Source organism: Maniola hyperantus, chromosome 9, assembly GCF_902806685.2.
Source record: "Maniola hyperantus chromosome 9, iAphHyp1.2, whole genome shotgun sequence".
In the NCBI taxonomy this organism is placed as follows: Eukaryota; Metazoa; Arthropoda; class Insecta; order Lepidoptera; family Nymphalidae; genus Maniola; species Maniola hyperantus.
In genome coordinates this window covers 11,958,092-11,984,869 of record NC_048544.1, presented here as the reverse complement: position 1 = coordinate 11,984,869, position 26,778 = coordinate 11,958,092, and the positions used below count along the sequence as shown (strand labels likewise).

General features: G+C 36.3%; 4 protein-coding genes across 4 annotated transcripts; 2 read left to right on the top strand and 2 right to left on the bottom strand.

Annotated features, from left to right (window-relative positions):
- The first annotated feature begins 2,652 nt into the window (after positions 1-2,652).
- On the top strand, positions 2,653-10,761 carry LOC117985057 (ran-specific GTPase-activating protein-like). Its single transcript, XM_034971748.2, has 4 exons — positions 2,653-2,796; positions 2,871-3,062; positions 3,958-4,192; positions 4,457-10,761. Exons 1-4 carry the CDS (start codon positions 2,785-2,787, stop codon positions 4,711-4,713), a joined length of 696 nt encoding a protein of 231 aa, XP_034827639.1. The 5' UTR covers positions 2,653-2,784; the 3' UTR covers positions 4,714-10,761.
- On the bottom strand, positions 8,892-11,191 carry wbl (endoplasmic reticulum protein 29-like protein wbl). Its single transcript, XM_034971746.2, has 2 exons — positions 10,494-11,191; positions 8,892-10,208 (listed from the first exon to the last, which is right to left on the bottom strand). Exons 1-2 carry the CDS (start codon positions 11,040-11,042, stop codon positions 10,005-10,007), a joined length of 753 nt encoding a protein of 250 aa, XP_034827637.1. The 5' UTR covers positions 11,043-11,191; the 3' UTR covers positions 8,892-10,004.
- A 1,171-nt stretch (positions 11,192-12,362) lies between these two features.
- LOC117985260 (zinc metalloproteinase nas-13-like) lies at positions 12,363-17,237 on the top strand. Its single transcript, XM_034971950.2, has 7 exons — positions 12,363-12,475; positions 13,238-13,258; positions 13,852-13,953; positions 14,595-14,773; positions 15,252-15,390; positions 15,919-16,049; positions 16,641-17,237. The coding sequence occupies exons 1-7, from the start codon at positions 12,370-12,372 to the stop codon at positions 17,235-17,237; spliced, it is 1,275 nt and encodes a 424-aa protein (XP_034827841.1). The 5' UTR covers positions 12,363-12,369.
- Positions 17,238-17,933: 696 nt separating this feature from the next.
- Positions 17,934-26,667, bottom strand: LOC117985035 (uncharacterized). The gene is made up of 12 exons (XM_069501082.1): positions 26,475-26,667; positions 26,086-26,390; positions 25,205-25,409; positions 24,517-24,713; positions 24,075-24,213; positions 23,347-23,474; positions 22,508-22,751; positions 21,787-22,179; positions 20,946-21,085; positions 19,958-20,099; positions 19,275-19,408; positions 17,934-18,083 (listed from the first exon to the last, which is right to left on the bottom strand). Exons 1-12 carry the CDS (start codon positions 26,575-26,577, stop codon positions 17,967-17,969), a joined length of 2,247 nt encoding a protein of 748 aa, XP_069357183.1. The 5' UTR covers positions 26,578-26,667; the 3' UTR covers positions 17,934-17,966.
- Positions 26,668-26,778: the final 111 nt, after the last annotated feature.

Here is a 26,778-nt window from a genome sequence, read left to right as displayed (position 1 = left end):
TTTGGTGACCGCTTTGTGGCAGATGGCGACTGGAATTCGAAACATACGTACTGAGGCTCAAGACTCACGACAACGCGAGGCAGGCATTTAAATCTAGCTCTAGTTTCTAATCATCTTGTGCCTTTTTTGACTGCCGAACCAACATACTGGCCTACAGACAGGAATAAAATACCTGACCTCTTGGATTTCTTCATTGTGAAAGGACTGTCTCAACATTACTTTAAAGCTGAATCCTGCTATGACAGCTCCTCTGACCACACTCCAGTCTTGCTGACTGTCAGCACTAGCATCATACATAATGAGAGACCAGAGACCCTGTACAACAAATACACAGATTGGGACTCTTTCCGTGAGTTTTTAGAACAGAATATCGAACTAGGTAGGGCCCTAAAAACACCAGAAGATATTGATAATGCCACTCACCATATAACCACTCTTATACAAGAGGCGTGTTGGAGAAGTACACCTATTCTGAGCGATGAACGAATAAATGCAAATGTTCCTATGCAAGTGAAACTCCAAATACTGGAAAAACGACGCTTACGACGCATATGGCATGTTAGCAGACACCACGCTGATAAAACAGCCTTTAATAGAGCTTGTAAAGAACTAAAGGAGAAGTTAAAAGAAATTCAAGACATCACTATAGAACATAAACTTGCATCAGCTACACCAACTGCTGCCACAAACTACTCCCTGTGGAAGCTAACAAATTCCATTAACAGGCCCATTCAAGCGAAACCTCCTTTAAAACTAGGAAATGGCACCTGGGCTAGAAATAGTCAAGAAAAGGTGAATGCATTTGCTGAGCACCTTGCCTTAGTGTTTACTCCCAATGAAGCAGGGAATAGTAGCGATTTTGAAGACTCTTGTGACATGATTATTAATGCTCCCTACCAACTGGATGTCCCACCAAAATCGGTTTCTCCTCGTGAAATAGCAAGACTAATTAGAGATCTGAATAGCAAAAAAGCACCTGGATTTGATTTAATAACTAAAGAAGTACTAAAAGAGATACCTAAAAAGGCATTAGTCTTCCTGACCTATTTGTTTAATGGCATATTAAGAACTCAGTATTTCCCTAGCCTTTGGAAGGTTTCTCAAATACTGATGGTACACAAAGCTGGGAAACCACCGCAAAATATCAGCTCTTATAGGCCTATAAGCTTATTGCCAACTTTATCAAAGCTATTTGAGAGAGCTCTTTTACATAGAATATCACCAATCTTAATTCATAATAATATTTTACCTCCACACCAGTTTGGTTTTAGACAAGCTCACTCGACGGTTGAACAAGTCCACAGAGTCTGTAATAAAATTCGGAAATCTTTAGAGCAAAAACTTAATTGTGCCTCTGCCTTCTTAGATATACAGCAAGCATTCGACAAAGTTTGGCACAAGGGCCTTATTTGTAAGCTAAAATCTCTCTTACCACACAGCTACATACAACTCTTGGCTTCCTATGTCTGATAGAATATTCCAGATCAAAGAACAAGATACCACTTCACAGTTTTACAACATCAACGCTGGAGTGCCGCAGGGATCTGTTCTTGGGCCTACGTTGTATACAATATATACTGCAGATCTGCCAACCATGCCGAATATAACTACAGCAACATTTGCAGATGATACTGCTATCCTAGTGAGCCACAAAAACGCTGCATCTGCCTCTGCACTTTTACAACAAGGACTTCACCAGATTGCTGACTGGTTTCTGAAGTGGAGGATTAAGGCAAGCTCCAACAAATCAGTACAGGTAACCTTCGCGCTAAGACAAGGAAACTGCCCGCCAGTTAATCTTGGTAGTAACACTTTGCCACACAGTGACCATGTGAAATACCTAGGACTACATCTTGACCGAAGATTAACGTGGAAAAAGCACATCAAAACAAAAAGGGAGGAGCTCAACATACGGTTCAAAACATTCCACTGGTTATTGGGTAGAAACTCTAAATTATCAGTGGATAATAAACTGCTTATATACACATCAGTCCTGAAGCCAACCTGGGGCCTATGGCGCACAACTGTGGGGTAGTGCATGTGACTCCAGCCTCAACATATTACAGAGAATGCAAAATATAATTTTACGTTCAATCGCTAACACGCCGTGGTTTATAACAAATGAAGAACTGAAACTGAACAGAACCTGAACGTAATATCAATAAAGGAGGAAGTTCGGGGGCTAGCGAAACGCTACGAAGAACGGCTTCTGAGTTCTGATGCATCCGAATCCACTAGCCACCAGGCTCTTAATTGAGGACTACCCGAGACGCCTAAAGAGAAAATGTATTCTCGACCTCGCTTCTTGATAGGCAATAAAGAGTTGAGTGCTAGCTACTAAAGAGGAGCAGCCGCTACAAAACAATATCCTACACCTAATTTGCTAAAAGTCCTCGGACTGATCGCAAATCACAAAATTTATAAAAAAAAAAAAAACCGGAGCCGTAGAGCCAGTTGAAAAAAAAACTACCAGCAAATATAGGTACTTGTGTATGGCAAACACAGACCAACACCAGCCCAACATGCAGGTGAAATCAGCAGCGACAAAATTGGCTCGTCTGATAAAATCTAACCAAGCACATTGTGGCACATTGAGATTTGTATAAAAGGATTTATATCTTTACTCTATGATTTATATATTCTATAATTTAACAGCTTCTCTGTTTGTTTCTTTTGTAACTACTAATTTGTTAAACTTTCTGAATTTTCTAATAAATTGTTGCGATTGAATAGGTACTTATTGCTGCATCATCAAAACTTACCTAGTAACATTCTTCACAGAAAATGTCTTCACCGGTAATTTCAATTTTAATTTAGTGCGTTTCAAATTTTTGTGAATACTTTGTTGTATTTTGTTCTATTGTGTTCAGGTGGAGGAAAGCGTGCGACGCAACAGTGAGAGCGAGAATGGTGAAGCGGAGACCCCTGAGCATGACCCGCACTTCGACCCAATAGTGTCTCTGCCGTTGGTCGACATTCATACCAACGAAGAAGACGAGGAAGAGCTGGTGAAAATACGCGCACGGCTTTATAGATATGACACCGCTGATCACGAATGGAAGGTACCTAAGATTCTACTAAAAACATTAATTTATTCTATACAAATTATTATCTATTTTATGGTCCATTTAGCACCTAAATCTAACTTAATCCTTATCATATAATATGTTTTTCCCATAGATAACTTTAAATTGTGATCATAATAGTTTGGTTCCTATAGTTATTTAATGAATAGCATTATCTTCTTAATTGAGTTTATAATTAAAGATATTAAAAAAAATATTAAGAGTATTCTGTTGATTTATCAATAGAATACTCTTAATTTTTTCTTTAATATAAGTCAAAGTACGCTCTATAGATCTCAGCCTTAGGGATGAAAGTGTAAAAACAATTTTTGTAGATAATTACATGATCTACAATTTTTGTCAGACATATTTTATGATTTATTATAAGTATTGATAAAACTACCGTTTAGCTGGAAAACCCATTTTTGTGCACTTTGACCTTGAATAACTTACGATGCTTAGACGAAATTTTATTTCACTTTTACGACAACTTTTAGGACGCCAAAATGAAGGTACAATGACAACCAAAATTCAGCGTATTCCCTCTCATTCTGGGGTTGATTGTTAATTTAACTGGAATAAATATGATTTTTCTTTGCAACAAAATTCTAAGTATGACTATAGCTACAAATTAGCTGTTGAAGAGTGGTTTTTATTCGAGTAGGTAATTTTATAAGTTAATTTATTTAAACTTACAAGTTTTAGTAATCTTGTAATTTACTGATCATCACTGCTATTAAAATAATGGTCAAAATATCATCACCATTGCCCATACACTATCATGCAACGCATGGGTCTCCTCTCAGAATGAGAAGGTGTAGACGATAGTCCACCATGCTGACCAAATATGAAATAGTAGGTCAAAATATATATTTTAATGCTTTTTTTCCAGGAACGGGGAACAGGTGACATTAAACTGTTGCGACACACTGGTAACAATACAGTTAGAGTTGTTATGCGTCGTGACAAGACATTGAAAGTATGCGCAAACCACTTTATCACACCAGACATCAGGATGAATGTACACTGTGGCTCTGATAAGGCTTTCAACTGGTCCGTGTTTGCTGATTTTGCTGATGAACAAATGAAACAGGAATTATTGGCTATCAAATTTGGGACTCCACAAAGTGAGTGATTTTCTTCTTCTTGGGATTGATGGTTGTACAGGGCTTCACCAGTGTGTTTACCAGGATGTCTCTGCATGCCAAATTTCAGCCCAATCCATCCAGTAGATTGAGCTGCGCGTTGACAGATCAGTCAGTCAGTCAGTCAGCTTTTCTTTTTATATATTTAGATATGTATAATATCTTTTATATGTGCCCCACTAGCACAATTTCTCTAATAATAATAAACTCTATTTAAAAAATTGACATTTCACAATATTTTTACAGATGCTGAACTGTGGAAGACGAAGTTTGCTGAAGCACAGGAGGTTGTCAGGACCAAGTGCAGTCTTTACACCAATGACCTTTCTGAATCTGATGACGAAAGCAGTATCACACAAAGTGAAGATACTGAGACGCCAGAGCCCAAAATCGGAGACAAAACCCCCGATGATAGCTGCAAGAAAGAACCTGATGAGAAAGACTCGGATGGCATAGTTTTAAAACTAAAAGAACTTAAAGTGCAAAGTGAAAAATCGGAATAACTTTTAACATTTTAATTAATTAATAATATGTAATGAATTCCATTTATTTTGTATAAAGTTCGATGTTAATTTACGTATTAGTCTAAGGCAGCTTTTTCACCAGAGATGTGTGATCCTATGTTGCTATGGATGTGTGTGTTATCTACCAATCATTTTCGTTGCTTCACATAGCTTAGCATTGGTAGAAAAAGGTTAAATAAAGCTACAGTACCCGGCAGGAAATATTAACCCTTTAGAAAGAGATAATAGTTTTGTAGAGCTTTGTCTCTTATACATGTCTTACACCGCATTACTAACGTGTTTAGTCGACGATAGCCCGACTAGTTTCGCGGTTGAGACCGTGACGCGTGCGCGAACTCAGTCCTTGTGAAAAAGGACCCCGGAAGGGTTCGAAACTAATTGGGCTATCATCGTGTATCATCTAAACACGTGAGTAAAGCCGGGTGTGAGACATGTATAGTGGAAATCACTCACAATAGTTTAAACGCTAAAATAGCTTTACCTCTGTTGTTGAGACCGACAAAACGTCACAGGTATGAGTGACAATGCTCTATAAAGCCAAAATCTCATTGTAATGGTCGATGTAAAATATTTATTGCCGGCTACTGTATGTTTTTTATATGGAGGGATGCATGCTATGGATGCGAGCTACGGATGGGCGCTACGGACGTGCGAGTGGTGTAGCTATGGGCTCTCCCTGTCAATGTCGCACATCTACTTCCCACAGCCACCTTGCAGCGGGGCATCTTCAAAGCACATCTGAATGCCGAGCGAGAGCGAGAAGGCTTAATATGTTAGTCGAAATGGGATAAGTAGGATTTGCTTCAAGTAGGTATTAGGAGCGCCTGATCCACTTTTTATTATACACAAGATGATGCCCGCGACGTTGTCCGCGTGGATTTAGGTTTTTTAATCCCATGGGAACTTTAATTTCTCGGGTAAAGAAGTAGCCTTTGTCCTTCCCTGGTATGCAAGCTATCTCTGTACCAAATTTCGTTAAAATCGGTTGAACAGATGGGCCGTGAAAGGCTAGCTGACAGACACACACTTTCGATAATCATGCAGTTACTGTACTTTTTATCAGTTAATTATAAGCAACTAGAGGGCTAGTATGAATGTTATAATATCACATTGCAATGATTATTGAATTTATGGTACAGTTCTTGCAATTCACGAAGGCTACTGAACTTTACTTGTGGTAACGTCGTTTACATGGTCATTGCGTAAGTGTGCGTGCATGTCGGACCAATCAGTCGCGAGCAAGCGCTGTCAAACGCACACATTTAGTGTACCTTACGTATACCGATACGACTTAAACACAAGCATGAGTCAGTGGCCTTCGTGAACTATGTGAAAGAACTATAACTGCTAAGCCAGCAGATAACCTAAAATCAACTACTGCACATTTCCCTTTTGTGTTGCGGGTAGTTAATGCAATTGAAATTATTGTTACAATAACAATAAACTGTTTATAATAGAAATATATTTTGACAATTACTTGCTACTTAATGTTCTTTTTTAATAGAGCTTTGTTACAGAATAAGATGGATTGTGCCAAGAAAGTGGAATCAAATCCTCTCTTGTGTTCAATGATTTTGTGAGATGTGCGGCTGCACTGTGCACACATACTCATAGGAGTAGTTATTTTAAACATTGTGAATGTAAGGCGCTATCTCAACGGACGAGAGGATCGCGGCGATAGTCTCGCCATATGACAAAATTCGATACGAACTATCGCCCTGTGGAGATTGACCCATTGAGTTTGTAGCGAATTTTGTCACACGGCGAAACAATTGCCACGATTCTTTTGTCCGTGGAGATGGCGCCAGAGCGAAAACATTATCCAAGTGGTGCGGGCGCCGCAACGAGGAAATCGACGTTCTGCAGGTAAAAAAAATAAAAATATTTTTTATTCAATTAAACTTTGACAATTATTTTTGAATCGTCAACAGCATCCACCACTGGTTGTGTCACTAACAACTCCTTTGGGCGCCTGATTTTCGTGTTGCCGCGCCGCACCGCTTGGATGTGTTTTTAGCACATACCTACACAGTTTTAATTTTATCAGTCTTGGTATATTTTTATTTAGGTAATTTGCAGTTTTGACGACCTGATGATGTTTATTCGATTTTGATGTATAGAAACGTCTAAAGCACTAGTCACACACCTATGTAGATATAACATCAGTAAGGCAAGGCATTATTCTGCTGCCTCTTTGTGGTCACACTGCACCGTAGTGAATTGTATGAAATGTCACGTTGGCTGACAGTGCAGTGAGCACAGTCACATGGTCCAAGCACTGATTTGCTGTGACTAGTGCTTAAGTGGTTTTGTTAGCATAATATAAGTAGGTCATAAAGTGTCCACTTGCAATAAAACTTGCAGAAATTGGCTCTAAGTAGCTTGCACTGTGTTAACACTTGGAGCAAGCCAACTTTACAAGTGTTGTATACAAAAACGTGTAGATATTGACATGACAGTCAACTTCTGCAAGTCAAATTGCTAGTGGACATTTAGCTTTAGATTAAATCCTTTTTACAGTCACCTAGCTTGATTGCCACGAAAGTTTCACTGAGAATCGATAAAATCAAACTTTTGAAGGAACAGGTTTTCTCAATTCCACGTCAATAAAAGTGATATAGTGTTATCGCAGTGATCGTGCTAGGTCTGATAAAATTATTTTGAAGCTAGAATTTGTGGTATGCGATGATATTATTGTCTTTTTCGCCGGCGCTGTGCCAATGTCTCTATATAATAAGTCTATACACCCATACTAATATAATAAATGTGGATGTCTATTACATTTTCATGTTCCATTTTTAATTACCGATTTTTACGAAATTTTGTACAGAGATAGCTTGCATCCCAAAGATGGTTATAGTCTACTTTTTATCTTGGTAAATCAATCTTTGTATGGGATTAAAAAAAAACCCAAATAGGTACACGCGGACGAAGTCGCGGTCAAAATTTCTACTAGGGAGCCCGAAAAAATCATTTTTGATCTTTGTCTTGTCTTGTAGATAGTCCTCTAAATGTTTTATTAGATAGTTAAGTATTGGAAATCCGTACACAGATAACCATAGACATTCAAGCCAAAAAGTGGTTCGCAAGTATCGCCCGTCTCAAATTCTAGCTAAACTAAAAATTATTATATTATTTTACATATCGCGAAATATGTTGCTGTGCTGAATTGCTAAAATTTTGTATTTGTGAATTTAAATTTAGAATACATATCATTCATAAATTGTTTTTTTTGTTTATCATACCCAGTATCCACCGCCCATACATACTTACATTTACATATTAATTTTATTAGGTAGGTATTTAGGTACCGACACATATGGATATAGACGAACGGATTTCCGGAAATGTGTTAAACTGGATAGTACTATTTATAATTTTAATGTGAAATCGTTTGTCCTTGGCTGTATTTCATTGCAATACACTAAGTTTTTGCTAACACTAGACTCGCGAAAGGAAACTGAATAGGTATATAGTAGGTACGCGACAGGTTGAAATGGCAAATCGGGGAGGGAAGTAACATTCGATTTATCAACGTGAATTAATGTTGCATTTTACCTTGTCGACTATGTACTTTTCCTGGCGTGCAACAGCGCGGCGGAGATAATTAGATTGCAATATTATCACTGAACCGATTTTGATTGAACACTGATGTATGAAATATCTTCTTGCTTCATCAATCGTTAAGGTTTACGTTACTTTTGTGTCGGGTTGCAATTCTTAAAGATGCCCGCGACTACGTCCATGTGGATTTAGGTTTTTAATAATCCTGAGGGAACTTTGATTTTCAGAGACAAAAGTAGCCTATGGCCATCCTGGGCTGCCGGCTATCCCTGTATCTACCAAACATCAAAATCGGGTAAACGAATGGGCCGTGAAAAGCTAGCAGACAATACTCACTAGACAGACAGACACAATTTCGCATTTATATTAGTACTAGCAGATGCCCGTGACTTCGTCCGCGTGGATTTAGGTTTTTAAAAATCCCATGAGAACTGATTTTCCGGGACAAAAGTAGCCTATGTCACTCTCCAGGTCTTCACGTCACGTCAATCGGTTGGTCCGTTGCGACGTGATTGAAGGACAAACAAACACACTTTCGCATTTATAATATGGGTACTGATGGATTAAGTAAACCGTATAGGTAAATAACAAAATTCTATAAACACACGTTTATTTCACTCATATTCTATAAATCAAACAAATATAAAATATTTTGTAAGATGATAACACACCCACACCCAGATAACAGATAAAAGTTAATACTATGATGTTTATGGTGCATGAAAAATATTTTACTGATAATAATATTATTGCTAAAACACATTGCTGTATGTAAAATTTTCAAAAGAGCCTATAAATAGGTACAACACTTGAAATGGAATGCAATTACGGAAAAAATATTAAATGTATCAAAAGTAGTGTGAATAAAATCAAGTACATACTGTGAAGTAAATTAATTTCATCTTAGTACCAAAAGGGCTGATCTTTCAATCACCAAATAAACTTTCTTCTTTTCTTGTTTATCCAATGAATAAATTAGACATTTTGGCAGATTTCTATGATTTCCAATTTTCCAATACAAGAACAGCTGTCAAAACATTAAATATTATTTGGCAATTAACAAATCAGCCCTTCATAGCAAAGAGTGAGACACTATATTACAAGTATACAGTCATACACTATTTAATTTAGTGTCATAAATCAATACTAAAATCAACTTCAATTTATTCAACTATTTTTTTTTAAATAAGTTAGCTAATTGTTTTTACCTCATACATACATTGCAATTTATAAATTTAAGTACTTTGGTTTCAATTTTAGGTAGTTAAACAATTAACATTTATGGATATTAATAAATGCAAGCCGTGTTTCCTGTTTATTAGAGTGACAATGACAAAATATAGCTTGAAGATGTTACAACTTTTTTATTTCTTCCTAAAACAGCATTAGGCCCGGTATTCGTTTAAGTTGACCTATGGTGTGAAAATATTGTAACATTATCAATCAAATAATCTAATTGGTCCGCTAATGCATCTCCCCTTTAGTGGATACTGAGCCTTAAGCCAAGTGTCCACTGGCATGTTATACAAAACTTGCAGAAATTGATAAGTGTTTACACAGTGCAAAAAGCTGACTTCTGCTGTGCAAGTCTGGACACTATAACTTACCGTTGTACTTGTTTTTTTAAATACTCATTTTTTCTCACTACTCATCAAATTTTAAAACAAAGTTAATCAAATAAACAATTATTCTTTTTAAAAGTAAACTTATAGTTCTTCTTTTTTATTGCCAGAAGAAAATGTAAACGACTGAAGAATATTGATTCTTGAAGCCAATTCTTTCTTCTTTTCATCTGACACTTTGCCACTCAGTAACTTATTAACTCTTTTTATTTCAGCTGCTATGAACTCATCCCCTTTTTCCAGAACCTTTTGCATTATAGTTTTGTAAATCTTTCCAGTAGCTGCATCCTATAAGACACAAATTTTAACATATTAAGTAGTAAGTACACATATGAAAATATCTTGAACTAAATGATACCCACGACTTCGTTTGCGTGGATTTAGGTTTGTAAAAATCCAGTGGGAACTCTTTGATTTTCCAGGATCCTTCTCCGGGATGCAAGCTATCTCTGTACCAAATTTCGTCAAAATCGGATGAACGGATGCGCCGTGAAAAGCTAGCAGACAGACACATTTTCGCATTTATAATATTAGTATAGATTGAATCAACGCTAATGTGATTAGATACCTTACCTTACTGTCTAGTTTTTCCACAGCGTCTTCAGTTTGTTTTAAAACTTTCTCTCTGTCTTCTTTAGCAGAGCCCTGGAACCTAATTGCAAGAATATCGAGGTCCTTGATACAGCCAGGGAGGCTCAAATATATTCCGCTGTTGTCGCGCACGAAATTTCGCAAGTGATCGCTTGTGAAACCCTTTGTATCGTCAAACGTAATCGGTTCACTCTTTCCTTTCAAAAACAATTTTACCCCTGGGAAGTTGTCCTTGGTGGCTCCGTATTTTTTCGCCAACGCTTCGTTCTCTCTTTCGCCGTAATCTTTTACTCCAACTTCGGCAAACAATAACTCGTGAACGTCCTTCGCTTCCTTGGCTAGTGCCACGAAGGCGTCATGTTTATCACCAAAGGGAAATGCCACATCAAATTTAACTAACGTAGCGTCGAACTTATTCACAATTTTATCAAAAGAATATTCATTCAATTCAACGGAACCACTATTCGCCAAAACTATGTGCGACGATGGAATAGCTAATAATATAAAACAACATAATAAATATGCAAGCATTATTGAATAGTGCTTGATTCGTATTCAGTCAATAAATAATCAAGATGGTTTTTATATAAAACAGCAATGAGGTCTTTGTTCCAAATATTGTTAAAATTTTATCCGCACCGTTTTATTGACTTTCTAGTTGACAGCCGGTAAAAACTTCAAGAATCGTATTTCGGCTTCATTCCGTATCACGTTTATACACAGGTACTAATGATAAATGTTAAATTTATATAACAAAAAGCTGACACTATATTATTATGATAATATTAATGTTTTTCTTTTTTTTTTCTTTTTTTATAAATAACTAAGTATTTTCGATTCTCTATTATTAAAACTACAACTAAAACATTGTCTGCACCAAAACTTGGACTCTGCGTTTGAAGAAACAGCATGGTGACAAAAAATCTGATAGGCTAATATCTTTCAAGGCAACTACTTGGAGCGTTGTTATTGGATGTTACAATGCGACAAGGCTCTCTTGGCACTTGAATGACATTGACAGGGGGGCGCTGTTTTAGAACAAAGGCTAAGCCGTGGCCTATGGGCTCACCTATGGGCTAGGCTTTGTGAAATGTTTTTTTTTGTCTAGGCATCTTTAAAATACTAAGGCATCCGATTTAGGCGACTCCTAGGTTAAGTGAAAACGGGCATTCATTTTTAACGGCTGAAGCTTTTTGATTTTTTAACGGACTTAAAAAGTAGGTTTCAACTTTTTGATTTAGGCGTACCTACCTACCTACTTATTGTATTTTAGGATGGTATTCTTAAAAGTATGTAATGTATTGTGTTTAATTAGTTTAAAATATTAAGATAAATTAAAACTGTAGGTACCTACTTAGTTATGTACCTACCTTTAATAATTTAGACATAAAAACAATAGATAAATAAGATTGTTAGTGATTTGCGTCCTAAGAAGTAGTACTTAGAAATTCTTTGTTTCCGTCTAAATGCGACAGGTTGTAGTATGCGACAGGTTGTGATAGCAATATAGGAGGGAACGCCTCGCACACCCTCGAGGCCACGGAACAGAGTGCTCACAGCCCCCGCACTAAGACGGTGCGGGCGAGCGCGGGTGACGTGCGGCGTGCGGGGCGTCCCCCGCCTCATACTCCGATTGCCATCTCTACCTGTCGCGGACTATAGGTAGATACCTAACTAGCCTCTTGGTAAATATCAAAGTAAATATACTACCGTACCTACCTAGGTAGTCAAATTTTTCAAATCTCGTGATTAACGCTATAAAACAACATTGCACTAGGTTTTATTGTTTCCTACACGAAATTATATTATAGTAGGTAACGTTTCAAAACTATAATAAAATAATTTTTTCACAAACATAATGCTGTTTGTATCAGAGTTACTAGTTCTGTTTACTATTTTTGTATACTTTGCTTTTGCGTCACTTGATCCTCCTGTGCAACCTCTGATAGATGGAAGTAAATTTGGTAAGCAGGCTCCTAGTTTCCCACTGTCCATTACCAGCCTGCAGCCGCCCTTGATGACGGACCAGTTTTTTTTAAAGTTAAAGAGTAGCGCTTTCATATCTATGGAAGCCGTAACAAGCAGCAGTGAAGATGGTTTCGCACTGGCGCGGCTCAGTGAGGCGAGGAGTGGATGGAATAGGTGAGAATTGAAATCTCGCAGATGATTAGGCTCGGACCCACACAAAGCGCGACGTGGTCGGCGACACGACGTGCGATGGTAACTGCACAGCAGAACGTTACACTGATTGCGCGCCTACGTGTGTAGAATTTATAAATTAAGAACTTACCTACTAGAATAGACTACACATATTTCAAACCCCTATTTTACCCCCTTAGGGGTTGAATTTTCAAAAATCCTTTCTTAGCTGATGTCTACGTCAAAATAGCTATCTACATGCCTTTCAGCTCGATTCGTCCAGTAGTTTTAGCTGTGTCAGTCAGTCAGTTTTTCCTTTTATACTACGAATACTAGATAATACGAATAACTGTAGAAAGAATTTCACTCTAGAGGTGTCTTGGCGACGGTATTCTTCTGCAGCACCGCGATTGCGTATTTTTTTTGAGATTGATAGGTACCAAGCATAAGCATATTATGTCCACGCAATCTGGGTCTAATTGATTATGTTACCCATCTCCATATTTTGCTATAAAGTGAAATTATTCAGGTAGGTAGATATAATCTTTTTCATCAGAGAATTAAAGAATTATTATCCTTTTTTACAGCTTTCATAAGGGCTCCTTACGGTAAGAAATAGTAAGAATACCTATACTGCATTCAAATGGCATTCAATTCAAAAAAAATGTTTAATGATATAAGTATACTAGGTATATGTACCTATAATATCGTCTAATATGCTCACCTTCGCCGTTATTTATTACATCTGACAAAGATCACTTGTAGGGACTTCAATACGCTACGGTCTTGCGCTTTCTGAATTCAGCCGCTCCCTGAGAATCGTTTGATGTCGTCTGTTCACCAAGTGAGAGGTCTTCGAATGTTGCGCTTTGAGATGCGAGGCCGCCATTTTTAAACTATGTGCCCTGCCCATTGCCACTTCAGTGGGGATATCTACTCATGTGACTTCAGCTTCGAAGTTGGTTACTCTGGTTCTCTTATAGATCTCCTCCTTTCTCGATCACGTACAGAAACACCAAGCATAACTCTCTCCATCCCCTACTGAGTGACACGAGCATTACTAAATAGGTATACTGTTTTTTTTTGAAATAATTAATAAAAGCTTTAATTAATAAAAGGTATGAAGTAGGTACTAATTAGGTACCTGCTCGTAAAAGGTCTAACTATGTACCTAACTAATGAACCAAATTCTCTTTTATAGTAAATACGGTTAAGATACAGAAAGATCTTGCACTAGAGGACGATGTAAGTTTCCGGTGGCCCAGCGGCATCGTAAGATATTATGTGGACAACCGATCTTATGGTGAGGGGCTTTGATAATGGTTGGTAGTTGTAGTTAGTACCCAGGTCTATAAGGTAAGAGTTCCTTGGTAGGCATTAAATATTGTAGTAATATTATACATGATTAAAATTATCGAGAATGTAACCTAGATATTATGCGATACGATATTATTTAGTGTAAAAAAGATTATTGTAATGACAGGAAAAAATACAACCCGCGATGGAAATTGCACATAATATATATTTTTTCCTAATAGATGCCAAATTAGCTCTCTATTGACCATATGACTGTATTCTTAGCAGGTAAATAATGGCTACAAAGCGTATTAGTCAAATAATCTACTAGTTTTTAAATGAGCTACGCCAGAAGATGCGCTTCGTCATCCTTTCATTTAGCTTCACTCAGTTTAGTTCAGGACCTACTTCACGAGATTCTGGCTTAGTACCTAATAATAAGTACGTAAATACTTGGTGTCGGGGTACTACCTAGGTATTTTTTCGTGCTGGGTTACATTCGATAGTGGCATAGTTCGACTAACTCTAAACTGCATATACTAATAAGCACCAACGCGTGGTCTTGTATCTATCAAATTGTTTTGTTATAATATATGAATTACCTAGGAATTATATATAATAATATGACTTTTTTTACTTTGAAATCAGATATTGTTTTCGAAATTTTAATACGATCGCCTATTCAAATAATACAGATGAGTTCTTGTATTGAATTTATAAGTTTGAAAGAGAAACCATCAGACAACAAAGCTTGGCTTCACATCACTAATCCAAATAAAGAACGGGAATGCAATCACGAGCCTAGGTTTAAGGATACCGGAGAAATTGTAAGCATAAGCCACTGGTTTTTTGCAAGTTTTTTAATAAACAGGCCTATAGCATGACCACAACGATTATATCATTGATTGAGTTGGGTAGCATATCGTAGACTGTCCGTAGCGTAGCAGCATCAGATCAAGGTTAATGAAACATTTAAGTAGGTACACGTAAAATTAACATCCATTGTTTCTATTACAAAAATGCCTAGGTACCTACTCCGATTGGAAAAAGAACTAATTTCATTATTTCGGCTAAAAACTACTAATTCATCATTTCAGCTAAAAACGACTATACCATTTTGAAATTCTTATTATTTGTTGTTATAGCGGCAATAGAAATATACATTCTGTGAAAATTTCAACTCTCTACCTATTGTATTACGGTTCACGAGATAACAGCCCGCTTAATGGTTTTTTTCCGATTGGATGGTATCATAGCCACGGTCCAAGGCAACTAGGTATAACCTATTTGATTTGCTTTTTCCAGGAGCTAGTTTTTGGTTATGATTGTTTAAAGAACAAAGAAATGCTGCATACTTTACTCCACGGGATCGGTATCAGAGACGAAGTAACACATCCTCACCGGGATAAATACATAGGGGTATTGTGGGATAACATTCATCCTGGTTCGACAATTTTCTTTTGTTTCTTCATCATCATCAACCCTTCTCCGGTTCACTAGTGAGCATGGGTCCCCTCTCAGAAGGAGTAGGGCTTAAGCCATAGTCTGCCACGCTGGCTCAGTGCGGATAGGCAGACTATACTCACCTTTGAGAATATGGAGAACTCTCAGGCATGCAGATTGCAGGTTTCCTCGCGATGTTTTCTTTCACCGTTCAAGCAAATGTTAGTACTCCGGAAAGTAAGAGGTGCCTACACGGGATCAACCCCCGAGTTCCATCGCATCCCATCGAACCATCACTGCATCGCAGTTAGTTCCCAAACATCTTTCCTTTCTCGGTGCTATCCGGTAACTCTATATGCAGTAAGTACCTACCTATCTATCTAAGTCTTGATATATCGGTTGAGCGGTTGAACCGTGAAAAGGTAACAGACGAACAGGCAAACATTTTTAAAATATTAAGTTGGCAGGTATGGACTAAATTGTAATGCTAGAATTTTATTTATGGATTTTGCATATTTTATTTCATCAGCTTACCAACATTTGTATCGTAAACAAACAGAGAAAACGTCTAAGACTCTGGTCGAGTACGATCCCTTGAGCGTGATGCATTTTCATGATCGAGCTTTCAGCAGGAATGGGCATGCTACTATAGCACCTTTGGTAAATATAATATTATACTTATTACTTACAGACTGTTCACTTTATTTGTCCTTTGTCCCCTAACGCTATGTTGGCACCTTTGCAAAATAACAATAAACCCTATGTTCCTAAGAGAAGCCGGCTATGTTCTAAACAATAAAGCAAACCAAGCAGTGGTACCAACATAACGTCAGGGGATGAGTTATAGTAAACAGTCTTATTTTAAAATCTTCTTCATTTCGTGCTTACCTATACTTAGTCGCGTCCACGACAAAATAACGCATCAAACGCTGCAGTGGCGTAAAGATTTTCGATACACATTTGTACATCATCCCAAACCATCGACTCAATACCAAGCATGGGTCTCCAATGCCATTTAATATATCAGCACTAGGTCCTATATGACCTGTATATGTCTAGTAAAGTACCAGAGACTTTTAGATTGCTAAAAATAAAATAAAAGTAAACCCATGGATTCAGAAAATATGTTAAAAATAAATAAAACTCCATGCAGACGAAGTTCTATCGGATGGCTTTTTTAATACGAAACTCGTAATCATTTCTTAATGGATTCTAGATATACCTACCTAATAATTTTAGTTTACGTTTCAGGAACCTGGTTTACTGATTTCTCCTTCGGATACGTTGTCCCAGCTTGACAAAATGCGTTTACAGATGTATTTTGGCCACGAATGTAATAAAAGGAAAGTGTCTAACTTATTAAATACTTGTAAAAAGTCTTTAGGAGAAAAAGGTAGAGGTCAGACCGGCGAGAACGGAGGACAAGACACAGATAGTGATGACGTAGCACAAAACAACAACAAAACTGCAGAAGGGCAAAGTACAGAGGAAAAACATGAAGAGGAACCAGCCATAAACGGACAAGATTCCGACAAAGAAGATGCAGGAAACGAAGATGGAGAAGGTATAAACAACAAAAGTACCGTAGTAGAAGTAGATAAAGATAATGAAGAAGCCAGAAAAGGCACAAATGAAGATACTGGAAATGAAGATGGAGAAACTATAAACAGCAAAAATACCGTAGTAGAAGTAGATGAAGATAATGAAGTAGCCACAAAAGGCACAAATGAAGATACTGAAAATTCTGGTAAACTGAAGTCGGTTAAGAAAAAATTAACAGAAAGTGCATACGAAAACGATACTATCGAACGTTTGATGAGTGAAAAAAAAAATGAAACTTGCAAATAAACAGAATGGAGACTCAGACGCAAATACTAACATACAAACAAATGAAATCCGTAAACAGAATAATTAATAGTACCTAAATACCTAGTGAGATGGCAAAAGTGAAATCAACGACTGGGTTATGAAGTTTTTGTCGGTAAATAAAACAAACTATTCCATTAAAAAACCGGCCAAGTGCGAGTCAGGCTCGCGCAATGAGGGTTCCGTACTACAGTCGTATTTTTTCGACATTTTGCACGATAATTCAAAAACAATGATGCATAAAAATAAATAAAAATCTGTTTTAGAATGTACAGGTGAAAACCTTTCATATGATACCCCACTTGATATAGTTATCTCACTTCGAAAGTTGAAAATAATAACTATTAGTTCATGACCACAATTTAATTTTTTTTTGTGTGATCTAACCCTAAATTCACGGTTTTCAGACTTTTCCCCAAATGTCAGCTATAAGATGTACCTACCTGCCAAATTTCATGATTGTAGGTCAACGGGAAGTACCCTGTAGGTTTCTTGACAGACAGACAGACAGACAGACAACAAAGTAATCCTATAAGGGTTCCGTTTTTCCTTTTGAGTTACGGAACCCTAAAAAAGATGGTTTGAGTATGATAATCCTTAAATTAAGTGAACCTACTTGTGTTGGATAAGGAAGGTTTTAAATGGTAGAGAAATAAAGAGTTTTTAATATTATTTTTAAAGGTTATTTTAATTTTATGTCTAAATCTTGGGTCAGATATTGCGCGTATGCTGTTTCCTTTTCTCGCACTGATCCATATAAATGAGATTAATCTTTTGAACATCCACCCAGCTCAATCCTTGCCAGTTACCCATTGCCCAACCATCATTCTGAAACAAAAAAAAGGGTAAGGTACCTAATAAATTCTGTAATAGTAAAATATCGGTTGAAATCTATAGTCCACTAAACTCCAAATATCTACAGCTTGACTCTCGAAATTCCTAAAACTACTCGTATGACTCATTTGGTTGAGTACCTACCTACTTTAAAAAGTAAAAAAGTATATAAACAGGTAGGTAACAAAGTATGTTGATACATTTACCTAAAAGAATAGAACAGGGGTCTAAATAATATAATTTTTCACGTACTTGTAGGTAAATGATAATAATCCATATTACGTGATAAAAATTCACGAATGCACGCACTGAAGTTATAAATTTTTTAATGACTTAATATGTAATTTATAACTAGAAAGTTTTTAAGTTCTTGCTCATTGAAATATAATATTTATGCGTGAGCGCAATGTAATCGGGAAAGTGCTAACAACGGTTACGTAGGATTGAATGTTTGAAGTCAGAGGGAATTTTATAATGTTTGCAACAAGTAAAAATAAAATTCTAGCATGCAGCACGACTAATCTTTTATATATTATACTCATACTTAGGCTGTACACCACAGAGTACAGACATAATAGAGAGAGAGAGAGCCAGCGCATGCCAGTCCTTCGTTATCTTATAAAAGCTGAAAGTTTATCTGCATATTGTCCCTATAAGTGTAGGGAGGAATGATCAGCGACTATGAAGTTTGGATGGCAACGTGGCAATCCTCTGCCAGACACCCTTAAAGTTTAAAAGTTTAAGGGTATCTGGCATCTCCCGAAGCCACCATGATCCAAACTTCGTAGTCGCTGATCATTCCTCTCTGTGTTGGGGACAATACGCAGAGAAACTTTCAGCTTTTATAAAAAATTTAAGGTCTGGCACGCGTTGGCTCTTGGTCCATAATATTTGATACTTTGTACTTCCCATGCACTAATAATATTCTGCAAAATTTTATTAAGTCATTTTAGTTTTTCAGGAAAAACTCTTGGGATATTTTCAATTTTTCCAAGCATATAAACAAAGTGTAAGCGAAGTGAAATCTATTTTTCTTTGGTGGTTTGATAGATCCAGCCGCGAAATTCAAATTTTATTTGAATTTTCGCGGCCGGATGTATCAAACCACCTTAATAATTATTATCAGACGAATTCCTTCAATCTATGAAACTAGTATGAAAGATGTAGAAAATGAGTTAATCTTACCCAAATCGGATACATGATATTTGTAACACCATCCTTTATCCGAAGCCAGGGGTAGTGCATTACACTCTGGTAGTCATAAGCGAACCCTGCTGAAGCGGCCGGGGGCAATGTGTCTTTGATATCTTCAGTTATTTCTGTTTTAAATAAGAACTTTTTATTACACCAGCATCATGTACTACACGCGCCTGCATCCCGTCATCCACTTTAAAACACCACAAACCAATACAATATGTTATATTTCTTACCATACATTTTATATCTATTAGGGTGTAAGACATAATAAAAAAAACCGGCTAAATGCGAGTCAGACTCGTGCACCGAGGGTTCCGTACTACAGTTTAATTTTGTATTAAACCAATATACTTAACTAGCTTATGCTCGCGACTTCGTCCGCGTGGACTACGCAAATTTCAAACCCATATTTCACCCCCTTAGGGGTTGAATTTTCAAAAATCGTTTCTTAGCAGATGCTTACGTCATAATACCTATCTGCATGCCAAATTTCAGCTCGGTCCATCCAGTAGTTTGAGCTGTTAATAGATCAGTCCGTCAGTCACCTTTTCCTTTTACTATCCTTCCTTCCTATTTCTTCCTATTCCTTCCTATTTAGATTTTAATAAGCCTTCTTCAGGTTCGATAGCGGAAATATTTTTTTAATGGAACTAGGTTCTACAAATTTTTACCTGGAGTGAGTTTCTCCCATTCAATATGAAGAAAAGAGTCCCGATCGTGCATCTTGTGTTGGTGCTCCAGACCCAACACATGGACGAACAAATGCAGAAGATCGTTCACTGAATTGAAACAGTCTGCATTGATTGTAAGTATCTGTGTGTCAAAAATCAACTATGATATCGTACTATAGCATAACAAATAATATATATAATAATAATCTTTATAAATCGGGTTTTAAACTAACAACTATTTTTATCATTGAATGTTGTAAAGATGGAATAGTTCAATCTCATGTCTGATCTCAAAACCAATATAACGAAAATTATACCCGGGCATCCGGGCACGCACCTCTAACTTTTCGGAGTTATGTGCGTTTTAAGTAGGTAATTAAAATTTTACTTGCTTTAACGGTGAAGGAAAACATCGTGAGGAAACCTCCATCCCTGAGAGTTCTCCATAATGTTCTCAAAGGTGTGTGAAGTCTACCAATCCGCACATGGCCAGCGTGGTAGACTATGTCCAAAAACCCAAAACCCTTCTCTCTGAGAGGAGACCCGTGCCATATTATATATTCTGTGCCCGTGCTCTGTAGTGAGCCGGCGATGGGTTGATCATGATGATTATGATGATAACGAAAATGAACTTTATCACAAATTCAGACTTGTTCTTTTAGAATGAGTGGTCTTTAATTTTATTATTACCTATTGTGTAAAATCTAGACGATAAAGAAACAACATACTTATTTACTGAAAAATGTTCCAACCTTTGAGATACTTATTAGGAAAAACTGTGCTGTGCGATCAAATTTTACATGTTGCATGGCTACAGAAATAAATAATTAATATAATATTTTGTTTTGGAGGCATCATGCCATTTGACCGTAATTGTTCAGCTATAATCAGTTGTTTCATTTTCATAGTACCTATCTCAATTTTGACTTGATTGTGGGTCGGAAAGTTTTTCAGAGAATACGTCCTAAAAAGATAAAAATGAGATTGCCTTGTTGCCGCCTGGTCGTCCAGCAGTTGGGCACTGACATCCTGGTTTTGTAGAACGCGATAGCACCAGCACATTGGCTGCATGGCGTCTAGCAGGTGACTCAGGCAAAACAGTCTTCTTACTCGTCACAGATTGTTTTGCTGGAGAAAAGAAAAATATTACTGAAAATGTATACCTATTGTAATACTGCACTTCGACGTACATAAATTTAATAATGAACATTTAATCAATTAATATGATCTAATTCAATATAATATGTAGAAACAGCATTTATTAATTATTACTAACTTACTGATAGCCGCGACTTCATCCGTGTGGATTTAGTTTTTTTAAATCCTACTCTCTAATTTTCCGGGATAAAAAGTAGCCTATGTCACTCCCCAAGTCTTTAACTATATAAACGCAAAAAATCATGTCGATCCGTTGCTTCGTTGCAGCGTGATTGAAGGACAAACCAACAAACAAACGCACTTTTGCATTTATAATAAGGGTAGTGATTATAATAAGAATAGTGATAGCGAATACGTAAATGCTCTCGCATGAAACTCGCATCGTTAGCTTTCCAAAAAGTTAGTCAATTCAAATGTCGTCAAAATTGGTTAAACGGCCCCATCCATCTTGAAAAGCGAGCAGCAGACAGACAGATCTTCTTAGGGGCCTTCAAGGTATGAGTGAATAGGCATCTTCTAAGTAAACGCGTTGCAACTTAGAGCTCATCATTACTTTCTTGAAATCATGATTGCCGCAAGCCTATCCTGAAATAAAAAAAAAGATAGAGAAACAGACACTTTCGCCGTTATAATATTAGTATGGAAGTATGGATTGTATTATGAGTAAGTACCATATCTACGGTTGGATTCATCAGATGTATCATGTTTCTCAAAGAGTTTCATATTGCTCGGTGAGGTTGCTCGACTTAATTCAGATAGTTTCTTTGTCATTTTCAGTTTGTCCGACGCATTAGATTCGTATGTAATTATTTCATTTTCAACATTTGCTTCATTTTCTTCTATTTGTTTATCAATTTCTTTGTCAGATGTAACCATAGCAGATTCTGCATTTTCTTTTTCAGACTGAACTGTTGTGCTATCTTCCTTACTGGATTTAGTTGTAGTTTCAGTGGAATTGTCATTATCACCAATGTCATAATTATCAGTGATATCTCGGAATTCTATACATGTTTCTTTTTCGATATGATTAAATACAGCTTTCATGTTCTCCCATTCTTCAGAAGCTTTATTATATAAAATATATTCATTAAAAATTTAAACTAGCAAGCTTGAACTATTATAAACCAAAGTTGTATAATGTATTATTTGTCAAGTTTTATCTATCTGTAAAAGATTTCAAACAAGATCATCTGTGCTTTACCTTCTATGTATAAAAAAATATGTCCGACTGTCTATCTGTACGTTTCTTTGCGATTGAGTTGAAACTTTTATAGTTGTTTTACTTCGTGCGGTTGTTATTGACTTTTGCGTGAAGGTAACACACATAACATAAAAGGTGGTGCGCGAGTCTTTTAAATAATAGCGGCATGCTGGGCATTAGCTAGTACTTACTAAATTCCATTTTATCTTTCAATTGATAGTTAACAATTCCATACGGCCAAACTCTGTCTTTGAAGTATTCTTCGATATCTTTTGCTGTAACTTCTTTAGTTTTTGCTTTTACCTTCACTGCACTTGGACAGGTCTTTTGCAAATAATCTTTGTTTCGTTCAACACATTCACGGCCGTATATTATACCGATCTTTTCTAGGTCCAATTCGCTGAGAGCTTCACGTTGACCAACTTTAATATCGGACTGCATAAATTCAAATATTTAACAAATTAGTGATTATGATCTTTATCTAGTAGTGTTAGGTAATTTAAATGCCTACTAACTCTTCAACTAGCATTATTAACACATTAAAATGAATGGTTCAGGCACTACGATACGATACGATCTTTATAATTAATTAGATGACGCCCGCGACTTCGTCCGCGTGGATTTACGTTTTTAAAAATCCTGTGGGAACCCTTCAATTTTCCGGGATAAAAAGTAGCCTATGTCCTTCCCCGGGATGCAAGCTATCCCTGTACCAAATTTCGTCAAAATCGGTTGAACAGTTGAGCTGTGAAAAGCTAGCAGACAGACAGACAGACAGACAAACTTTCGCATTTATAATATTAGTATGAATAACTAAAAATGACTGTTACATAATATTTGGTCTGAGATTTTGGTCGACAGACGATACGATTCAGGCAGCCATTGACATAGGATTGTAAGTAGCAGGTAGCATAAGATCGTCGTGCATAGAAAGTTTCTACAAGTCTGTCTGTAAGACTTTACAAGAGACCTATGCCTAGCATTGATCGTTGATCAGTTGACGATGACGATTTTGTAAAAAAATACTTACCTCTGTCATGATCGTTATTTGGCCATTTTTGGAAAATGCTCGAGGTGGATAGTGGAGAACACTGGCGTAATCATACGGAAGATTTAATAGGCTTCCATCTTGCCTCGTCTCGAAATATTTTTTATACCCTTTAGAAGTTAACATAGGTATTTAAAACATATCCGTAAAACATTCCTACACTTTGTACTTAATTCTTTTTAAAGCCTAATAAACTAATTACATAATAATATATTGTAATAGATTCGAAAAATATGAGGAAAATTAAATACAGCCAGAAGACATTTTAAAACTGTTCAAGTGGTTCAAAAACACATAGGTACCTGTCCTACTTATATTGAAAAATCATAGTTATTATTTTTACAATGCAAAGGATCATTTAAATGACAAAAGCTAGGAAATTAGTTGCTACTAACTCTAATGGTTATACGGGTAACTCAAGTGATATTGTGATAATGAGAAGAATACCCAGCTTATGAACTTTTCTCAAGGACGTGTTTGGAACCCTCGTAGCCTTCGATCAACTAATTGTTGATCGAAGCACGCTCGTACCTAGTCTCTTACCTATTAAGTTGACGTAAATTATCATCATTTTGCGATGTCACTAAGTAGCATTATCTTGTAAAATTGAATCTTATGCTTTTCATATTCAAAGAGACATACTCATACTCAACCTACCCTATACCTACTTTGAGTTTACTAGTACCTATTTAAAGGTTAACAGATTATACCAGGTTTGATATTATCCCATAATATGGTGATGAAGCGATCTCTATCTGACCGTGTGTGTTCATGGGAGAAGCCTAGCACATGCATTATTTCATGGGCTATTTCACCCTGCGATAAACAATTGTAGCCAAGAACCACCATCTAAAATAGAAATATTTTTTGAGTAGGTAGACTTGGCCCTTGGGAAAAATATTAAGTATGTTACTTTTAAGTGTTACTGTTTAGGAAGATAGCAAATCTAGGTATACATATCACCCTAAAAATCCGAAGCTCAAAAATATTTATTTTATGTAGGTACAAGCCATCTATTGGTTCGCAAAGCAGGCTTCATTGAGAAGAACCGGTAAGGAGCTGACGTGTACGTAGTACGCTCGTACCTATATACAGTCTTCTATTACATTATTATTTTCAAGTTAATTTTATTGGCAGTTGTGCTTAAATTACCTGGACACCCGTATTAGGTTTCCTTTCATTGCTATGAACGCATTGCCTTATACCAGAAGGGTTCGTTATGTAAAGCCATTCAACACTTTGCAGAGATTGTTTATCTAGGGGTTTTTCTCGAAGGCGTTGTAGACGAATACAGGAATCTTTTTCTATGTAATCAAAGGCTTTTAATATGATGTCCGAGAGAAGTGAATCTGGAAAATTAAATGTGTGGAAATGAAATATTTTGAATAAACTGAGACTGGGTACAGTACAGACGTATAGACCCTTTGCTCTTCCTTTCTTACTTCCCTCTAAGCACACCACTTCACGTTCTTATTTTCTGCCTTTTCAGATAGTTTCGGTAGTTAGAAATATAATAAAAGAGTATATAATGTACGCATGAGTAGGTAATGTTTTTCTGTCTATAAATTCTCAGTACTAATATCCATAATTATTTAGAAGTTAGCGGAGTTGCACCACCACCGTGCATCGGAGAGCACTTCCATCAAACTATGAGAATAAAGGAGTAGATATCATTAATAATGTTAGCCCATATTGTGCATTATATCTCCCCCAGAGATGCATAATCTTTGAAGCGATTGACCGCCCTAGCCGAAATTCAGTCGGGAGAACATTGACATGAAGGCAAAGTTTGGTATTTCAAAATTCATCAGAACATTCATTGGTAAGTAAGTCTACTTACCATACGTATTAGGATCAATGAAATAAGGTATAATTCCATGCTTCCATTTTTTAGTCCATGCAATCTTTGATTCATCAGGGGTATGTTTTGTATTATGTTCCGTATTATTCTCCGTGGTAGTTTCGTTTGTACTATTTTCTTCTAGTGGACCAAAAAGTTGAGCAGGTGCAAAATTAAATCGTCGATTTTGTTTATCCTTTATTTCCTGTAAATTAGTCGTTTAAGGGGACTCAGTTCGGTGCTTTCGTCATACAAACGTAGGAGGGAAATTACAACAATATTCGATATTGTACGCACAAAACTAAGAATTATATCGATTTATCTCGTCATTATCTAGGTTTATTGATATATAAAACATTGAAAAAAATATTGATTTAAAAGTTACGAGGCTCAAAAGATTCCTATTTTAACACTAAATTAATAACAACTTTGGGTGTAAATAAATAAGATTAGGGATATGAAAATTCTAAAACAATTTATCATTAGACGTAGTTTATTTATTCATTAGTTGAAATAACTTTACTTTGCAAACATAAATTCAGCAGTTTTTTCTCAAAAATACTTTTCCTAAACCCTTTTCGCGCGCTTGATTTCGGTGAAAATCATCGTGCCTCTCAACTTTCTCATACAATGTCAAGTGAAAAGCAAACATGTTACCCACGTGCGCTGCCAATTTCGGTCGAGCGTCCTGCGTCACCTTAACAAAATGTCATACAGGTATGAGTGACAGAGAAAATACTCCAAAAAGCCAAAATGACATTCTAAAGGCCGATGAACATCACTTTCTGCCGCGTACTGTACCTAATTTTAGTATTACATAAGTAGGTAATTATGTTTCTATTGTTTTTTTTTGCGTTGATCTGTTTACTTACATTTCTTACCTTTGTAACATTTTTAACATTCCTTTGTCTATAAGTAATATGATTGCCATTTTCTTCTAAATCATCGTATAACTTGTCTACGATTTTTTCAACTCTCAACATAATATCTTTTTGCTTCAAAACTGAATTATCAATTTTGTTAGAATCAACATCTCGTTTTATGCGATGCCTTGTTATAGGACTGATATTTACATTAGATTTAGTATCAGTAGCAGTACTAGTTCGACGGCGACTATTTTCTTCGTTAAATAGTCTACATATTTCTAAGGTATCTTGTCGTTTCCTTTCAATAAGTTTGCTATTAACTTTAACAAAAAATATAGTACTAAAGTATAAGAATTTTTAACCAATCAATCTTGTAATCAAATGTTTCTCTTAACTGACTTTACCTGTTTTAACACTTAAAGACGGAACTACACAGTTAACTGATGGAAAATGAAAGTATATTACAGATGATATGAAAAACAATTTATGAAATGAAACTGAAAACATTTTTGTATCGAGTTCAAATACAGTTTTAGGTTTACAATCCAAATACACTGTTTGGAGCTGAAATAAATTTTAAATCAAAACCACACAATATCCGCATTTTCATTGCGATGAAATATTGAATATTTCGCCACACCTATTTTTTTGTTTATTACGTTTTTGTGTACCTACCTACTTACTTTTTAAACTTTATTGTAAAGTAAG